Below are 17,086 nucleotides of genomic sequence, written 5' to 3' on the forward strand. Positions count from 1 at the left end.
GAAAATACCATCTTTATTTTGTTGCCATAGACTGAATAATCTGTGGTACATATGTAATAATAATTATTACAGAATGTCGAGTCACTGCATAAAAAATGGACCACTTGCACTTCTCATGCACAAATTGGTAAATTAATAGTAGTACTGTCTTACAACACATTCTGTAACAGTGAATTCATATTCTCTTGTTTTGCAAATACATGAGCTAAAGATCATGAGTTCTGTGAAAATCGTTGGATCTCTCTCTTTTTATGCAGAAAATCTGGATGGAGTGTTGTTGAACTAAAGTGACCAGTTATGTACAATATAGCAGAATATTATTTATGCAACGCCAAACCCTGTGTTTGGACATTGCGGCTCCTATGTGCAGAAACTCATCGCTGTATGGTGAGAAATCAGGTTCATAAACTAGGGAATCCCTGCTGCAGTTCCTGTGACATATAAACTGAAGACATTCCTCAGTACGGTGAAATGAAAGCAGACCATGAGAAAACATTGCCCTGTTTACAAAATCAGGATGATAGTGAATAAAATAACCTTTCATAGGCGAAAGACCTTACGAACTAATCATTCACTGCTGCGGAGGAAAGAAATATCAACATTGCATTATTGATAGACCAACTTGTGACTTAGGATTTATTGTCATGGCAAGCAGTATGACTGCCTTAAGCGATCAAGTTGTCTTTGTGTTGCATGCAGACTTTTATCTTATAAAATACAATAGCGTGTCGTTAACTACTTTCATTGATTCAAAAAGAAACCAAAAAAGAACTTAACAAAGCAAAAAAGGACTTTTAAACTTTCAATGTTTTCTACCATATTTGTGAACACTGTACACACGTTAATTATATCTGCAGCATATCAATTTATATGCAGATGTAAGCCAGGGGTTTTAATTTGTTCTTTGTCACGCAGTACTTGAACTAAACAATGCTGTAAACATCAGTTTTACTGTCTAGACCCAATTTATTTTACTGCCCCGGCAAAATTCATTATACGTTTGAGGGCGTCCTTGCCTTGGCGGCGATTTCATGGATCGAGCGATCATGACGCGCGTTCTTTCCGAACTTCAGCGTTAAACCAGAACTGTCATTGCAACATGAGATACAGCTATTTACAAATCCAAAGTGGTATAAGATAACTACTTGAACACCCAAATCCCTATGGATAGTGCTTGAATTACTGGTTTATACTTTGATTTGCTGTTTTTCACCTCCGTGCTTGCAGAATACAATCGATAGACACGAGTAATGAAATGTGTATTTATTTGCAAACGGTGTCAGAATAACGTTATCATTTCAAAGGAACATGCTACACGGGGAACTTTTGGAAAAGAGAGTTCGATGTTAGGTTGTAGCAGGCTTTCTTGTTGCGTGGCAATTATATGTGTATGCACTGTAGGCTAGTCTTTCCTATATGGTCAGTGATGGCGAAGTCAGCCGAAATCGAGGCCGATGTCCCAACACAGCCAGTGTTATATATGCGTAGTATAGTGATTTTTATGTCTGTTCACAAAATTGAATTGTTACATTTTTATCGACTTGTCACTTAACTTATAAATGATTGCCTTAATACACTTTGCTGGACAAAGCAACAAATGACCTTTTGACATGTGATAACCGTTAAAACTAAGTGCTAACAAATAGGCATTTTTTTCTGATGTTTGATGTCCTGTTCAATTAGGTCACTATTTCCATGGCCAAGAATAGCTATGGCTTGTACAATTGATTACTAAGATCTCAAAGGTTTCGTCCTTAAAGTGCATGTTTTGTATTTTCGCCGTTCAATACGTCAGTTGCAATCGAGCAATCAATAACACTTACCCGTAGTCTAGTAGACTGGCCTATGACATCGAGTTTAGTAGAGTTCGACCTTCATACTCACGCCCACCTACTAGATGGGCAAAGTTGTCACCATTACACTGTGAATATCAACTTATTATAGGACTGAAGGCCCAATGTTGCTCTCCAAATATTAATGCACGATTACTGTTCTGCGCCACCGAAGAGGCATCGCCTGATAGGACTAGTGTGAAGAACCGCGCTTATCTTCAAACATCGCTATCTGACAGAGAAGACGGACAGCATCCATACTTCGTCTGCATTAAATTCCAATACATGAACCCGTTATCGTCTAACCCGTATCATTGACTAGTTGCCATTAGTTTTGGAATAACAGTCTTCAGGTAGTACATCGTTCCCCGTACACAGCACCTGACAGATTACTTTAATAGCGATGACGTATAAATGATCAAGTGTGGAATACATATAACCGGTAGACGATTGTGATACGATTAAAAACTAGGATTCATATCGGCACAGTGACGAAGATCTGTTCTATGGTATACACACTTGACAAAACGGAAGTCTATCTCAAAATTTGCACAGAAAGTCAACGCGAACAAGTGCTACTATGGCGTTACTAGTCGCTCTTACAATTACATTAATATTGCCCGTTTTTGAAATATTTTGCTTCGCTGAAATCCCGCGTCGGCTTAATTTGGACTCTACTTCTGGTGGTGACTTTAATGACTATGGGCCCTGGGTCTGGCCTTTTTCTATTAGACAAAAGCAAGCCATTGTGGATGCTCACAATGAAATAAGAAGAAACGTGTTCCCAGAAGCGTCAGACATGATGAAAATGGTAAGTTATGATGTCTTTACTGAAATAACGAAAAGACTATTAAAGCTGCAAGCAGCATTGCCGGAGGTCCAAGTGGTTACCGTGGTTACTAGAGTCACCTAAAGATAGACGAAAGTCAGTCAAAGGTAGTCCGACATTTCGGAGAAAGAAACTGTCCTATTGTCATCAATGTCTAACAAAAAGTCCAAACGTCTAGTGCTAGAAGTTGCTGAGATACTTGAAAGTAAGTCAATGGTTATCCAAGGATATCGACACAGTTTGGTCGCTTAATGGTCAGTAGTATGTAACACCGTTTCTGTATAATTTTCAAGTATTTTTTGCAAACCATTCTGGGTAGGATCCCATCACCTACCATCTCTGCCCTCGCATTGCCTACGCCCCACAGGGTATTAATACATAGACAATTACTCAGTGTCACATGATGATCATGCTCAAACCTGTTTCTAACATGTGACCAGTGCTCATTCATGCACTTCCTACTCTAGCGACCTCTGAAGATTAAAAAGACGGACTTCGCTAACAGCTAAATGTAGTTTCCTTTACTCATGAATATTCCCTTCTGCCTGGAGAGGAAACCTATTTCCTGTATCATGGATGATTTGAACCATCCAATATTTTTGAAAGTCATGAACATTTTAGTCTTTTGCATTCTGAAACACACCATTCAGCTTTCAAAAAACGATTTTCTTGCAAATTTTGATGAAGCCAGGAATATAATAGTACATGTTATCATCATACAGCCGTTGTGCGAGATTTACTTAAAGGGTGTGCCTGTTTGTCCCTTTTAGCCTGCACCACACTAGTTCATACAGATGCCATAATAAAAATTGCTATGTGTTTTCCAGAAATTTATATATATTCTTTTCAACAAGCATATATATAACTGTACGTAGTGGTTAAAACATTTCAACATCAAAATTCCACTAACAGCAAGCGCTCGATCAACAAATCTTTCTTAAGAACAACCCCTTCCCGTTGTAGAGTCGAGTAGATTGACAAACAAGGCATTGAGTACAGATTACGGAATAGTAAATCGTCGATGAAATGGATAAGCGTGGCTTCAGTGTTTTCACATGATTTCATGCTTAATGCAGGTTTGCAAAATGGAGAAGGATATTACGATTATTTGAAGCTGGTTGACGTTTAAAAACAGGAAAAAGTTTAATTCAGAAAGAACATTACGAAAAAAGAAAAAAACTGCGAATTTAAGAGATTTTCTTTGAGGCATTCTTTGAGATACTGAGTATGACATTGCTCTTTTAAAACGACGTACAGAAAAAATCCCCCTAAAAGTAATTGGCTTGCTATGTGACTCCACTGATTGATTTCATACAAAACGCCAATGGAAATAAGGAGAAAATTGATGGGATAAAGTATAAAATTGAAGAATGCACAGAAGCAAGTCTTGAATAAAGAACCCTTGATGATGGTTTGGTTGACAAATAAAACCCTTGGCAAGCTGCACAATGAACGGGATAGGGTATTAAGTCCAGGTCCTGATGGTTCGTAATCTGAATTATTGAACTCCCGAACTCTAGGAAAAGTTAGCAAAGATTCTGCGTCACAGGGATATTGATATCACCTATGAGGAGATGACAACCAATCTCTCGTTGCAGGAGGTTGCCAGGGGTCCAGATCTCAGCCTGAAGGTTCAACTCAGAAAACTACACTGGTGGAGAGGGCTGGCAACTGCTTCACTGGCAGCAGCAGTTGGAATGCTCAGTGGCAGCAATTGCGCTTGCCCTATGCGGTCGGGGACAGAGGAGAGATGTAGGTCAGTCGCAGTCATCGGCACAGATGCATGCAGCACAGTTTAAAAGCCAAAAACTCAGGACATTGGTTTTAGGCGCTGGCTGAAATGTTGGCAGCAGCGGGAATGTCATATGTTTTAATACTGAAAACTACCAGAAGTATGGTCTGTTAATAAGGCATTGATTTCCATATGGTCAATAAGTTAATGGCCAGCTGGTCACTAAATTGAAATCGATTCCAGATACTGCGACATCAGCAAACTGTTCATAAGCTATGTCCACATCATACTTTTCTTGAATTCGTGGCCACCACACTGCTCCATTGAGCCTCCGCAGAGGTAGTACTGAAGCAGAGAACGTGCCTCCAAGGAAGCCTTTTCATCTGGCTTATACAGGGGTACCTAAGAAATTGTAGTTTTTGCGGTAAAAGGAATGCAATGACAATGAATGCAGTAGCTTTGACCAATGGTCCAGGTAGCTGCTTCGGGAAAAGGGAAGTTGAAGCAGGGTTGTCCAAAAGCCCTGATGAAAAATAACATACAAGTTTTGATGAAAATTGAAGGATTAGCGGCGCCATAGCATGACATACCAGTGGACGAGTAAAATGTCGGCAACACTCGTTGTGTGGAACATCGTTTAAAGTAGCACATACAGTAAAGTGTTCTTTCTGAATGAATTGCCACAGGTACTTTACCCAAAATTAAGCCCGTTCGATGATTTGTTTGCAGTGGTGTAATTTAACTGTTTAGTTTGTTTTTGTCAGGTTTTATCAAATATACAATGAAACTATTTATTGACATGGAATGTGTTGCAGTAAGAAGCCAACATCGAAGGTGTCGGCGTAAAAAGTCCAGTTGTTGTTGTTGTTGTTGTTGTTGTTTCTTTATTCCTCCTCAAGAAAGAGAAGAGTTACAACACACAAATAAACTCATACAGATGCAAATTAAATGAAAAAAAAAAGAGGTAATTACATGCACTCTTCATCCGATGTTGTTGAATTTACTTATCTTTTAGATGAGACAGCACAGACACAAATCTGATAGAAAGGTTTTAGAGGCACGTCAGGATATTTATAATAGATACACTTGTTATGAGGGTAAAAGGTTTACGAATAAAACACTAGTACTAGAAGTTTAAAACAAACAAGGAAACGTGTTGAGAATGTTTATTAAATTGCTTGACAGCAGAATAATGTATACGACGTCCTAAAAGTGACAATAAGTCTAATTTTTGATGTTTTGCTTGGAATATTTGATCCAGGTATGGATATCGTAAGTTGTGAGTTCGAATCTGCTTGAAAACACCGTAAGAACAACACTTTCCTGCCAGGCCTATATTGAAGGAATGTTTAAATGCTAAATACTAGGATTTTAAAAGAGTACAGATATACACAGATGGGAAAAAGCTTTGTCCCTGATGACATTTGAATACAAGTCTAGATAGATAATGAGATCGTATCACATACCAGTACAGTAGATATACAGGCAGAGTTGCGCATTGAATATACCTTAGCATGAACAGATGCTGCGTCTGACAGACAGATCAAGGACCCCAGGGCAGTATGCGAAAAGCTATTGCCATTTCATTTTTTTATTAACGGCACGGTCTCTGCATTATTATGACTTGGTATCGCGTGAGAGTAAATTCGAATAGTCCCCCCCCCCTCTCTCTCCTCTCTCCTCCTCTCTCTCTCTCTCTCTCTCTCTCTCTCTCTCTCTCTCTCTCTCTCTGTTGCAAAAATTATAGTAAAGTGATCAGGTTGTGTCCTAGAGCAGACATACTTCCCACTTCAACGATCAGAGTATCAATTATAGTTTCAAGGCAGAAACATCTTTCTTTTCCATTGACTAGCCGCAGGAACGGCTGCCCCGCCTTTATCTAAGTTCCATTGTATTGATTGCCAGGGTTGTATTGTACCATGAGTTCAAGAAAATGCATTAAAGCAATTTTACACGCTTAAACGCATGCGCATGAATGCTTGGAGGGAAGTTATACATTTCAGTGACATCGGTCTTGCCTTTATTTTATTCTGATGATCATGCTTACATATTTTTTTAAAATTTCATTCGATCTTTTTAGAATGTAAGTTATACAGAATGGCACGTTTTGTGAGACACACTATAGTTAATCAGACGTTGGCTAACGATACCCCTTTGACCGCAGTCAGGAGATTCTTACCGCACTCCATCAGGTTTTCTCCAGGAGGTAACAACAACAGTCCGTGGTTATATTAATTCAAAGTTTCTAAAGATCAATATAGTAGACCTTCTTAGACTAAGAGCAGGAAGTAAAAAATATTTTGATGGTCACCAAGTTGGCCAAGGTATCTGCAAGACCAAGTCCTTCATGAGATCGCGCTGGAAAGAATTTGAAGGTTAGGCGTTAGGACTTGAATTTATATCATCAGTCAGCATTATAACAACATTTTACGTGAGCGTACCATCAGAAGCAGACCAGTCAACTGCGTCTGTGGACGTAATTCCACTTCGTGACTTGTGAATAAATAAGAAAGCTGTTGCACAGGTACTTTGCGTAAACGAACGCAATGGTGCATATTCTATAAGCCACAAGTGAAAGTAAAATTCAAAAAGAGATACTTTGACTTTTTCAACTGGCCAGGAATCAGTTTCCTGACTTCATACTCGCAGCTTAAAAGATTCGCCCAGAACAATAATGAATGTAACTTCAGATGCTTGGTGTATACTTTAGACAACATGCCAGATCAACACGTGGAATTCCTCTCTTTTATGACTGTTACGGCCGTGTTTCGTGGCAAAGTAGTACGTTTGATAGAGATTCTAGCCGGAGCCGACACTTTGGGTGCAAGCCCGGGCGTCAACTCCATCTCAGTAACTTTGTCTATTCAATAATGATCAATATCCAAGAAAATGAATCATCCAGCCCTTGTACTTGCTGAGATAATTAAAGCAGATCAAAGGTCATCAGAGAACATATACAAAAAGTTGCTACAAACTGATCAATTTACAAAAATAAATCAAACTTTTAGCCGTCGGAGTTGCTTAGGAACGTGAAAACAGGTAAAATGCGATAAATTTCGTAAAATCAAGGATTACTGTGAAACGCCATGTTGACTTTGCTGAAACTCAAAAGAGATAAAAGCAGCTGATGCTGTGTGTAGATTTAAATGTTAATGTGAATATCATCTTTTCGTCTTAAGAGTATCACGGAATCTCCCAGATGTCTCACATTTCAGATACAAAAGGTAACGCCCTGTGCAATTTATTTGTTTTGCAATCAAAGGTGTCTACACATTAGTTCAATTATCCTAATAATGGATAGACTACCATATTATCATAATGTTTGTTTTACGCAAATGTCCACTGTTTTGTATACACAACTACGTAAACAAATTAACCATTTTTCCAGTGAAATTACAAATCTGAAAGGTTTTGTCGACATTGTTTATAGGTAAATAGACCAGCAATCGAGCCCGACAATTAGTAAAAGTCACAAAGAATATTTCCCTGAGAGTTCAAACTTTCCTTTTTGAACGCCGGAATGGTTATGAGTAATGATCTGCGTCCAGAGTTAACAATGATATTCTATGTTAGAAGAAGCAACAAGTCAGGGTTAAGGGCATACATGATACATTTAAAACGAAGGCAATGATGCATTGCAATATAAATATATTTGCAGGTTTGGGATGAAGAATTAGCATTACTCGCACAGAACTGGTCAGAACGTTGTATTTTCCGACATCCCACAAACATCGACTACGGACAAAATCTGGCAACACATAATGAGTAAGTGCCACCCTGAGCATTCTTGCGAACACATCAAACCAACTTGATATTTTCAGATCACAATATGAGAGATGCACTGAAATTCACCGAAAAGATGACGCACCATCAGTTCTACATTACGCAATATAGGCACTACCAGTTCTACATTACGCAATCACTTCTACAACAGACAATGTATACATACTGTCAGTTCAACATCACACAATCTAAGCACTGTCAGTTCTACATCACACAATCTAAGCACTGTCAGTTCAACATCACACAATCTAAGCACTCTCAGTTCAACATCACACAATCTAAGCACTGTCAGTTCAACATCACACAATCTAAGCACTATCAGTTCTTCATTAGAATCTAAGTACTAGCAGTGGTACATCGCACAATCTATATGTATTATCAGTTTTACATCAGTTGTACATCAGACAATCGCTCATTCAGATAAAGCTAATCCATCACTATCAATATTTTTTTAAGTCATGAACTCTTGGCACGTTTCTTTTTTATTTGTTGGTGATACCCATTTTACATGTTTTAAAGACTTTTTATTTCTGAAATATTGTGAAATTTAACCTCTATAATGTTCTTCATTTTTTGTATATATATTTCATGTATAGAAATCGAGTCGTTGATGCATTGATTGTGAGCAGTAAAATGCAAAATTCAAATCCATTACATTACATTCGATAAAAATCGATACACGTATACAAAATGGCAATATTTTGACAATCGTGTTTTACTTTCGTTGGTTATGCTACAGCGGTTTTAAATATTTTGACACGTTTCCTCTGGTGACTTATGAAATGGCAATATCTCTCAATCCCGACTAAATAAACAAACTGGCGAGTTTTAAATATCTTGGATAACGAAGCTATTTCTTTAATTGCGTTTTACAGTGTAATGAACGCCATTAAGGCATGGCACAGCGAACACAGGGATTACAACTATGAGAACAATACATGCCACAATTATGCTAAAGTGTGCGGACATTACAAGCAGGTTTGTTTACAATATCATAGCAACTCAAAATGATTGTCTATGCCACAGCTACACATGTGAACTAGTAGTTACGCTACAAGTTATCCCAAAACTGTTCATTGGAGCAAATACCTCAACCAGTGATTAAAAGCTGAAACAATCGCTGCAATGACTTTGTCAGCAATTTCTCCCTTGCTATCTACATCTCCTGCAGGTAAAAAGAAATCAAGTAACATGCACAATCGCGTCTTGCTAAACAAAGAAACAGACTAGAGTGATGATACAACATCTCAATGAGATGAAAACATCTCTGTAAAGATAACCATGCGGGACAAAAACTGGTTAAATACAGTAAAATCATATGATGACAACAGTATTGCCATTCTGGCGATTTATCAGTCTGCTTGTTCCACGAATTCGAAATTCATCAGATGCGACAAATGCGGACACATTATAATAATGTTCATGCGATCGACCTGTTTTAACGCATTTATCCACATCATTTATTTTTTAGTCAGTATGGCTTTTCCTTACTATAAGATCAGCCCATGTACTTCAATTTGTCCTTGTATTTTCAATGTTTCTTTATGTAGCTTGCGTGGGCGTCTTCTTCACAAGTTGGTTGTGGAATATACAAGTGCGGAGACCGTGACTATATCACAACATGCAATTACCTTCCTCCGTAAGTTAATGTAATCTGTGATTAGATATATGGCCGGAAATGTTTTCTTTGATATATATTTTTACATGTACTTTTACACGGGATTATGGGACAGCAGCTTCAGATTAACCAATTTTTGCTCTGTGTATACAGTTTGGTTTGGCTATTACACTTAAATATTTGCAAGATACACGTAATGCACTTATGAGCGGTCACACTAGAAATAATGAAAACATGTAAATTAGCCTCTTTAAAAACACAATTATTTTACAATTGTTTTGATATAAAAGTAATATCAATAGGAACGTTTAACTTACATATTTCGGTAAATCGGAACAATACTATTAATGTATCCAGCTTGTAATATCTTCCATTGTTCTTGTACCGATTATCGCATACATTTTAAAGATGTCTTATAAAGAGAAACGGTTTTATAATTCTATCAGAGGAAATTATCCAGGCAGAAGTCCTTACCAAAATGGCCACTACTGTTCGGAATGCCAAAAGCCTGGCTGGTGTGAAGATAAATTATGCAGTAAGTATCATGGCCCCAGTATCATCATATTATGGTATTGTTGGCGTATTTGTGTACTCTTCGTAAATTGAAAACTCATTGTTACTTGAGTGCATATCACTGTATTTCATATCCTGTCTGCGTTAGTACTCTAGGTTTCGAATTGGCATAACCTTTTTACAAGTTGAAGTCATCAAAACTAAATGAATTTTTGCCTCTATTATGTTAATATCTGAGACAACATAAACTGGCAGCTTCAGTTGCATTGCCTAAGGAATATAGCTTGGATATTTGTTGTTTATTTAGGATTGTCTATTTACTGATCTTTCTTTATCTAGACCCTAGCTGTAAAAGGGAGAATGGAAGCAGCTGTGGTAAGTTTCTAGTTATGGAGTATTGAAACTTTTCATTACGGTTTTGCTGTAGTACTTTTGAAGACATTAGAACAACAAACCATATTTTAGGAGAATGCATGTTTCCTATCATGACTGTATGAAACCGTAGAAACATTTGTAGAACCATCAGCTATACTGTCATTAGGACGAACGCTATTATCAGTGACATGCTCTCCTCCTCCTTTTCAGAATGTTATCTACTTTGTAAGAATTGTGGCCTTAAGATGGAGGACACATGTAGGTGTTCATGTCAGCCAGGGTTGGTGGGTATTGACTGTACAGGTCAGTAATCGCTTTCCAACTTATGATCCTATCAAATTTGTAAATCACCTGCATCATATACTGGTATAGAACACAGGAGTGGTTGAAAAAAAAAGTGATTCTGGAAAAACACTTGAACAATCTTGTCATGAAATACGACATTGCAAAATGGAGGACAACAATGGGAAGTGCAGTGTCAGCCTAGCGAGTGACACCTATATTAGAAGATGAAAAAAATGGCATGTTATCAATACTGTCATTTGTTTTGAACTTTCATGAAAGCTTTGATAAAAGAAAAAAATATTCAAACATGGTGCCTTTGTACTAGATTTCAAATCAAGGGTCTACATTATGCTTTTCGTTGTCAAATAATCTCTGCGCAAATATGCTTATGGAAATATCACCCTGCCTTTTAAATTTATTTGGTAATAACCAGCTTATGTCTTGGTACATTTGTAAAGGGACACTTAGACATCTAGGCTAAAAGAAAATGGTAAATAGTCAATAATCTTAGTCAGCTCGAATTCCCCAGTTCTTTGAGGGCGTCATAGATTTTTGATTACGTGAGATGATCCTTACAAATAGGAAATCCACCTTATCTTAAACAGTAGTCACTACAGGAAAAAATTGCGAGACTGGAGCGAAAAAGTGACGCTTTCTCGCAATTGGTGAGAATCTCTTGTCATTCTCACTGCTACCGGTAATAATTGTTGAATTTTCACCGTTGAGCTGTGAGAAATGCACTCCTTGGTGAGATAATAGATTCTCACCGGTGAGAATGGAAATTCTCACAAAGCACTGTGAGAATGGTAATTTTTACTGTGAGAATCAACCAGGCTGATCATTCACTGGTGAGAATCAACCAGACTCATTGAGAATTAACCAGATTGGTTCACACCAGTGAACAACAAGTCTGGTTGATTTTCACCAATGAATGGTGAGTCTGGTTGATTCTCACCGTAAAAATTACCATTCTCACAGTGCTTGGTGAGAATTTCCATTCTCACCGGTGAGAATCTATTATCTCACCAAGGAGTGCATTTCTCACTACTCATCGGTGAGAACTTTTGAAATCTCATCGTTAGCTGTGAGAATTGACAAGAGATTCTCACAAAGTGCGAGAAAGTGTCACTTTCTCGCTCCAGTCTCGCAATTTTTTCCTACAGTGAGTGTGTAAACAACAATTCCGCTATATCTAAAACACTAGTTTGTAAACACCACTGTTTAGCTATCTTTACAACAGTAGTTTGGAAACATCAATATTTCCAAATTTTTTGCTTACGCATTACTGCCTAAGATATTAAGTTTCACATGGATATAATGGGAAAATTCATTTATTGGTGGTCCTCTACCTTAAATAGACATTTGCGAAGATAAACACGAAAATTGTGGTAACGGTTGGTACCCAAGTCTCTGTGATCTACCTGGTTGGTCATTTGTACCTCCAAGATGCCCTCTTATGTGTGGAATCTGCGGTGAGTATAGTAACGATTGCTAGACGACCAATGTTCTCAAATATGGCTGCTGACTGCTTAGTAGGAGTAAAATACCCTTAAAAAGTTGTATCTATAAAATCTACTGCCTATAAAAATAAAGTTCCGATACCATGACGAAAAATAAAATGTTATTATGTATTCAATTAGCTCTATGAATTGCACAGTTATGTCGGCATTTTTCGAAACCTATATCTAGCCTTTTTCACGCCAGTATATAAATCGATACACAATTAAGCAAGTCAAGGGAACTGGAACTTAGATGTATCTTTATTGAAATATTTAGGTTTACATTTCCCCAGCATACCTTCGAATCAAGGTATGGACCTTGTGATGGCAACTTTTTTGGTCATTATCAAACGACACCGTACAATAGTCCATTAAAAACCACTTCACCTTTGACATACGACCGACAGCAAATATGAAAATATAAATAGACTGTGGTAAGAATGACTAAAATAACTTATAGTAAACTGTTGTGATTACGATTCACAAGAAATTTAATTTTGACTACTTGACTCAAACTATCCATGAAAATGCGACTTTATCCATAAAATAAACCTGTGGTTCTCTCTGTATAGATGACTATGTAAACAGTAAGTATATAAAAGGAAGACAGTCGTGTGATTCAGGAACAAAATCAGAAATAAACAACTGAAAAAAATATTGGTATAATTGAAAATAGCACGTTGATATCAACAGTGTTTAATTCACAAAAACCATCAGATAAGCTTTAACCAAAGCAAAGCATTGCAGTGGTTCCTCTTCGACAAACTATCCAATAATACTTTGCTCACTTTTGGTTGTAGCAGGCCGGAATGAGTTAACGTAGGATATTGATTAGCGTCTATAGGCATTAGCTTGTAATATTCTCAATGTCAAGTGCATTTGAACACGTTCTGACGCACTGTCCATCAAATACAAAGGCGAAATATGTAATGGCAGGCAACTGTTGCAAAAGACACACATATTTACAGACAACACCATGCAGTCTTTTTACATCAAAATTAGTGATACAATCTACCATAACAAAGTAAAGGTGTCTCCTTGTAATATTGTATTGTATGGAATTACGGTAAACAATGCGTGATATTCATCACGCAGTAATGTAAAGAAAATTGCTTATTACTGGCTTGAAGCTCTTCCGTTGTTTTTCTCTACAAAGCAGTCATTGAGGTTTCCACTAGTTTACACTTTTGCTGCTCATCAGTACATTTTTGTTAAATGATAAATTCATTTGAACAAAGTCCCATTAACAGTAGAGCATGCAACTACACATCAAATACGAAGGCTAAATGTGCAGGTTTTCGCTCTTGCACCAGAGAATTCATTATTTGGTATATTTTTGATCAAAAACAGCAAAAATTCTCCAAGTCTTATAATATGGCAGGTTTTCTCATAACCTGAACAAAACTGATATGAATCATCCCTACAAATCATATCAAATTTCAAAGAAATTGGATGATTAATTTCATAGGTTTTCCGACAAAACATAAAGAAAAATATGTCCCCAAAATACAAATTTTACTACAAATTTGAATAAACTCATTATAGTTATCCCCAGGAACATGACTACCAAGTTTCAAAGTTATTAGACAAGCGGTTCCGAGAAGATGTTTTTGACCACAAATGCCAAAAACATACAAAATATGAAAACTTTACCAAAATTTGAAAAAATCTGACTGAGATACCAAGTTTGAAAGCCATTGAAGAAGATATTTCAGAGATGTTTTGACAAAAAATAGGAAAATTTGCCCGAAAAAGAGATGAAAATTTCACTACACCACAGTTTGAACAAATATATCTAAAGGTCAAGTAAAGAAACATTCAGACCAAGTTTCAACCTAATCTCGTCTGTGATTACAAAATTTAAGCAATTTGTAAGATTTGGCTTGTTTAACCTCATTTTTTTCATATGTCTGATCACCATTTGACCATATTCAGCCCTCAGTACAACAGTACACCAAATACTAAGATGTCAGGTGCTGCATTTTTAGCGTTTTTGATCTGGGTGAACGGACATACCAACAGACAGACAGAAAGACAGACATATGGACACTACCGACTTACCATATAAGCTGTCGTATATATATATATATATATATATATATATATATATATATATATATATATAATCATATCTAAAGTATGAGCTAAAAAGCCAATCATCAACTCATAATTGTAGAATTCAGTGTTGCGTATACTTTGCTCCTCGACAGAAAAGGGTCCCTACGATCCCGTCAGGCATTGCTGTAATGGTAAACAATGCGAACAGGGACTAATTGATGGACGGACTTGCGAATGCCAATGCCATAGCGGGTATGGTGAAGAGTACGAGTGCGGTATGTTTCTAAAATCACCAGTGTTTGGAATCATTTTACGGTTCACTCTTCACCATAAAATCCCCCTCCCTAGGGATCTTGTTCTGTCTCTGTCTCTGTCTGTCTGTCTCTCTGTCTGTCTGTCTGTCTCTGTCTGTCTCTGTCTGTCTCTGTCTCTCTCTCTCTGAATTTGTTTCTTGTATCATGTGCACACCACTACTTTTCAATGGTATACTTTTGACCAGTTAACTTCATTTCGAAATCGCAGTCAAGAGAGAAGATGCTTTCATCGGAACGAGACTTAAGATTTTACAATGGTTGCATATAAATGATGGCGAGGCTGGTTTGGAAGGACTCACCTCAATTTTTACCCAAAGAAATGTAACATTCAGACCTTGAAATGTGAAAAGCAAGGTTTGAATCTCACATTTCTGCACATGATACCATTGTACGTTTTAGAGAGCATGATTGTTTACCAACCCTTTCTCTTTAATATTTTTCAAGTTTCTCTACCTTTCAGATGAGCCAACTACTGAACAGGCAAAGTCAAGCGGGCCAACAATGGACAAGACAGTATCCATGGAACCCACTGTCGGCCTTGGGACGCCTGTTACCGGTGGAGCTTCAAGACACTTTGTGGCGATTGAGGGCCCCATAATGGTTGCTGTGGTCTTCTGTGTTGTAAACACTGAACGCTACTCGGTTTTTTAAAGCGTCTCTGTGCAGCAATTGTGACAAAGAAATCTTGAGTATCATTAGTGACACTATCACTAGTGTACAATCCCATAGCGACTATCATAAATAAGTTTAGGTGGTATAAAAGTTACCTTGGTTCCTCGGTAACGTTTCAGGCTCAGTGCGCGCACATTTCAATGGAACACCAAAAATGGCGTCTCTTGACAGAGCAGTACACATAGGTTATCTTAACGATTCTCAGCAATTCTTGATTTAAAACGGAGAGGGGTGGCCCTGGTTTGACGGAGGAGGAGAGATAAGCGATTTTGGATACACACAATTATTTTAGAGAAAGACAAAATGTGAGGCTGAGGCATCAAGCATCATGAAAATGGTAACAGAGAATATTCGTAGACACTGAAAAGTATACGGATATCTGTGATGGTCAAATCGGTAACTTTCTAATGAAAAAAATCCCTAAACATGGGTAACTTTTTATCAAACCTCCAAAAAACACTTAATATGGACCTGTAACAAAGAAAACGTCCCCATACTTCAGGAAACCTCCGCATTCAGCAGAATAATGGTAACGCTCCTAATTTGTCAAAAATGGGTCGCATTTTTGGAATACTCATGGATAGGCATTTTAAACTTGGGCGACACAGCCCTATATGAAAACATTACCTATTCAACATGAAAAGAGAAATAGCTGTAATTTTCACATTCATTAATAGTTTGGCTTGTAGTTCTATGGAAGGAAGTACTTTCCTTGTTTGTCAAATAAGTTGGTACAGCATGAAAGGTCAACATTGAACAGTTTATATGCGCAAAGCTAGAGTTTACTAGGGGGAAAGTGTCATAGTTTACCCCTTGGACACCTATGTATAGTAAATTGATATTTTGGATGAAATTCTAACACCATATTTGTTGCAAACAAATTTAAACGCATTATAGCTACTCTTTTTTACTTATAGTCCAGGACATTAATATAAATGCCAAACATATATAAATATACAGATTTAGCTAGTGTAGTAGTGGATATATTGTTTAAAGTTGACGCCCATTTATAGTAAATCTTGGGTGACATTACAATGTTATCTTCGTAGGACACATATGCATTTCAAGCCAACGAATTCTAGTCAGGTACATAAACAGTCCTAACAGTTATACATAAATGTACAAAGTTAGCTAGTTCAGTACATAGAAAAATGTTAATAAAACATTTATTCAACATACGCCTATGTGTAGTTTAATGATATTTTGGGTGAAATTTTCAAATCAAATTTCTTGCAAAAATATGGACTGTCAATCATGATATTCCAGTTCATGACATATATATCAATTACAATGTCAGACATGTTAAAGCTATGATCTAGATAGATAGTTTTGCTGGGGCAAATGTAACAGTTTGCCCAAAAGACTGCGATGCATAGTGATTCGATATTTTTTGGTGAAAGTATTAAACATTGCGGCTTGTCACATGCTGCCATCATATCGGTGTATAAAAATCTGATGACTCTCTCCCATATGCATGCAAAATGTTGTTTTGACCTCTAAAGATCCTTTCACGAAAATCGCGACCAAACCTGAAAAAACACTGACCCCCATCCCTGTAATTTCTGTCCAGTCCCTT

General features: G+C 37.3%; 1 protein-coding gene across 1 annotated transcript; it reads left to right on the forward strand.

Annotated features, from left to right (window-relative positions):
* The first annotated feature begins 1,876 nt into the window (after positions 1 to 1,876).
* LOC139114800 (cysteine-rich secretory protein 1-like) lies at positions 1,877 to 16,688 on the forward strand. The gene is made up of 10 exons (XM_070676733.1): positions 1,877 to 2,643; positions 8,052 to 8,158; positions 9,052 to 9,154; positions 9,727 to 9,815; positions 10,241 to 10,329; positions 10,647 to 10,682; positions 10,893 to 10,985; positions 12,326 to 12,439; positions 14,677 to 14,799; positions 15,299 to 16,688. Exons 1-10 carry the CDS (start codon positions 2,413 to 2,415, stop codon positions 15,487 to 15,489), a joined length of 1,176 nt encoding a protein of 391 aa, XP_070532834.1. The 5' UTR covers positions 1,877 to 2,412; the 3' UTR covers positions 15,490 to 16,688.
* The last annotated feature ends 398 nt before the right edge of the window (positions 16,689 to 17,086 follow it).

The sequence above is a fragment of the Ptychodera flava genome, chromosome 16 (genome assembly GCF_041260155.1).
Source record: "Ptychodera flava strain L36383 chromosome 16, AS_Pfla_20210202, whole genome shotgun sequence".
Lineage (NCBI taxonomy): Eukaryota > Metazoa > Hemichordata > Enteropneusta > Ptychoderidae > Ptychodera > Ptychodera flava.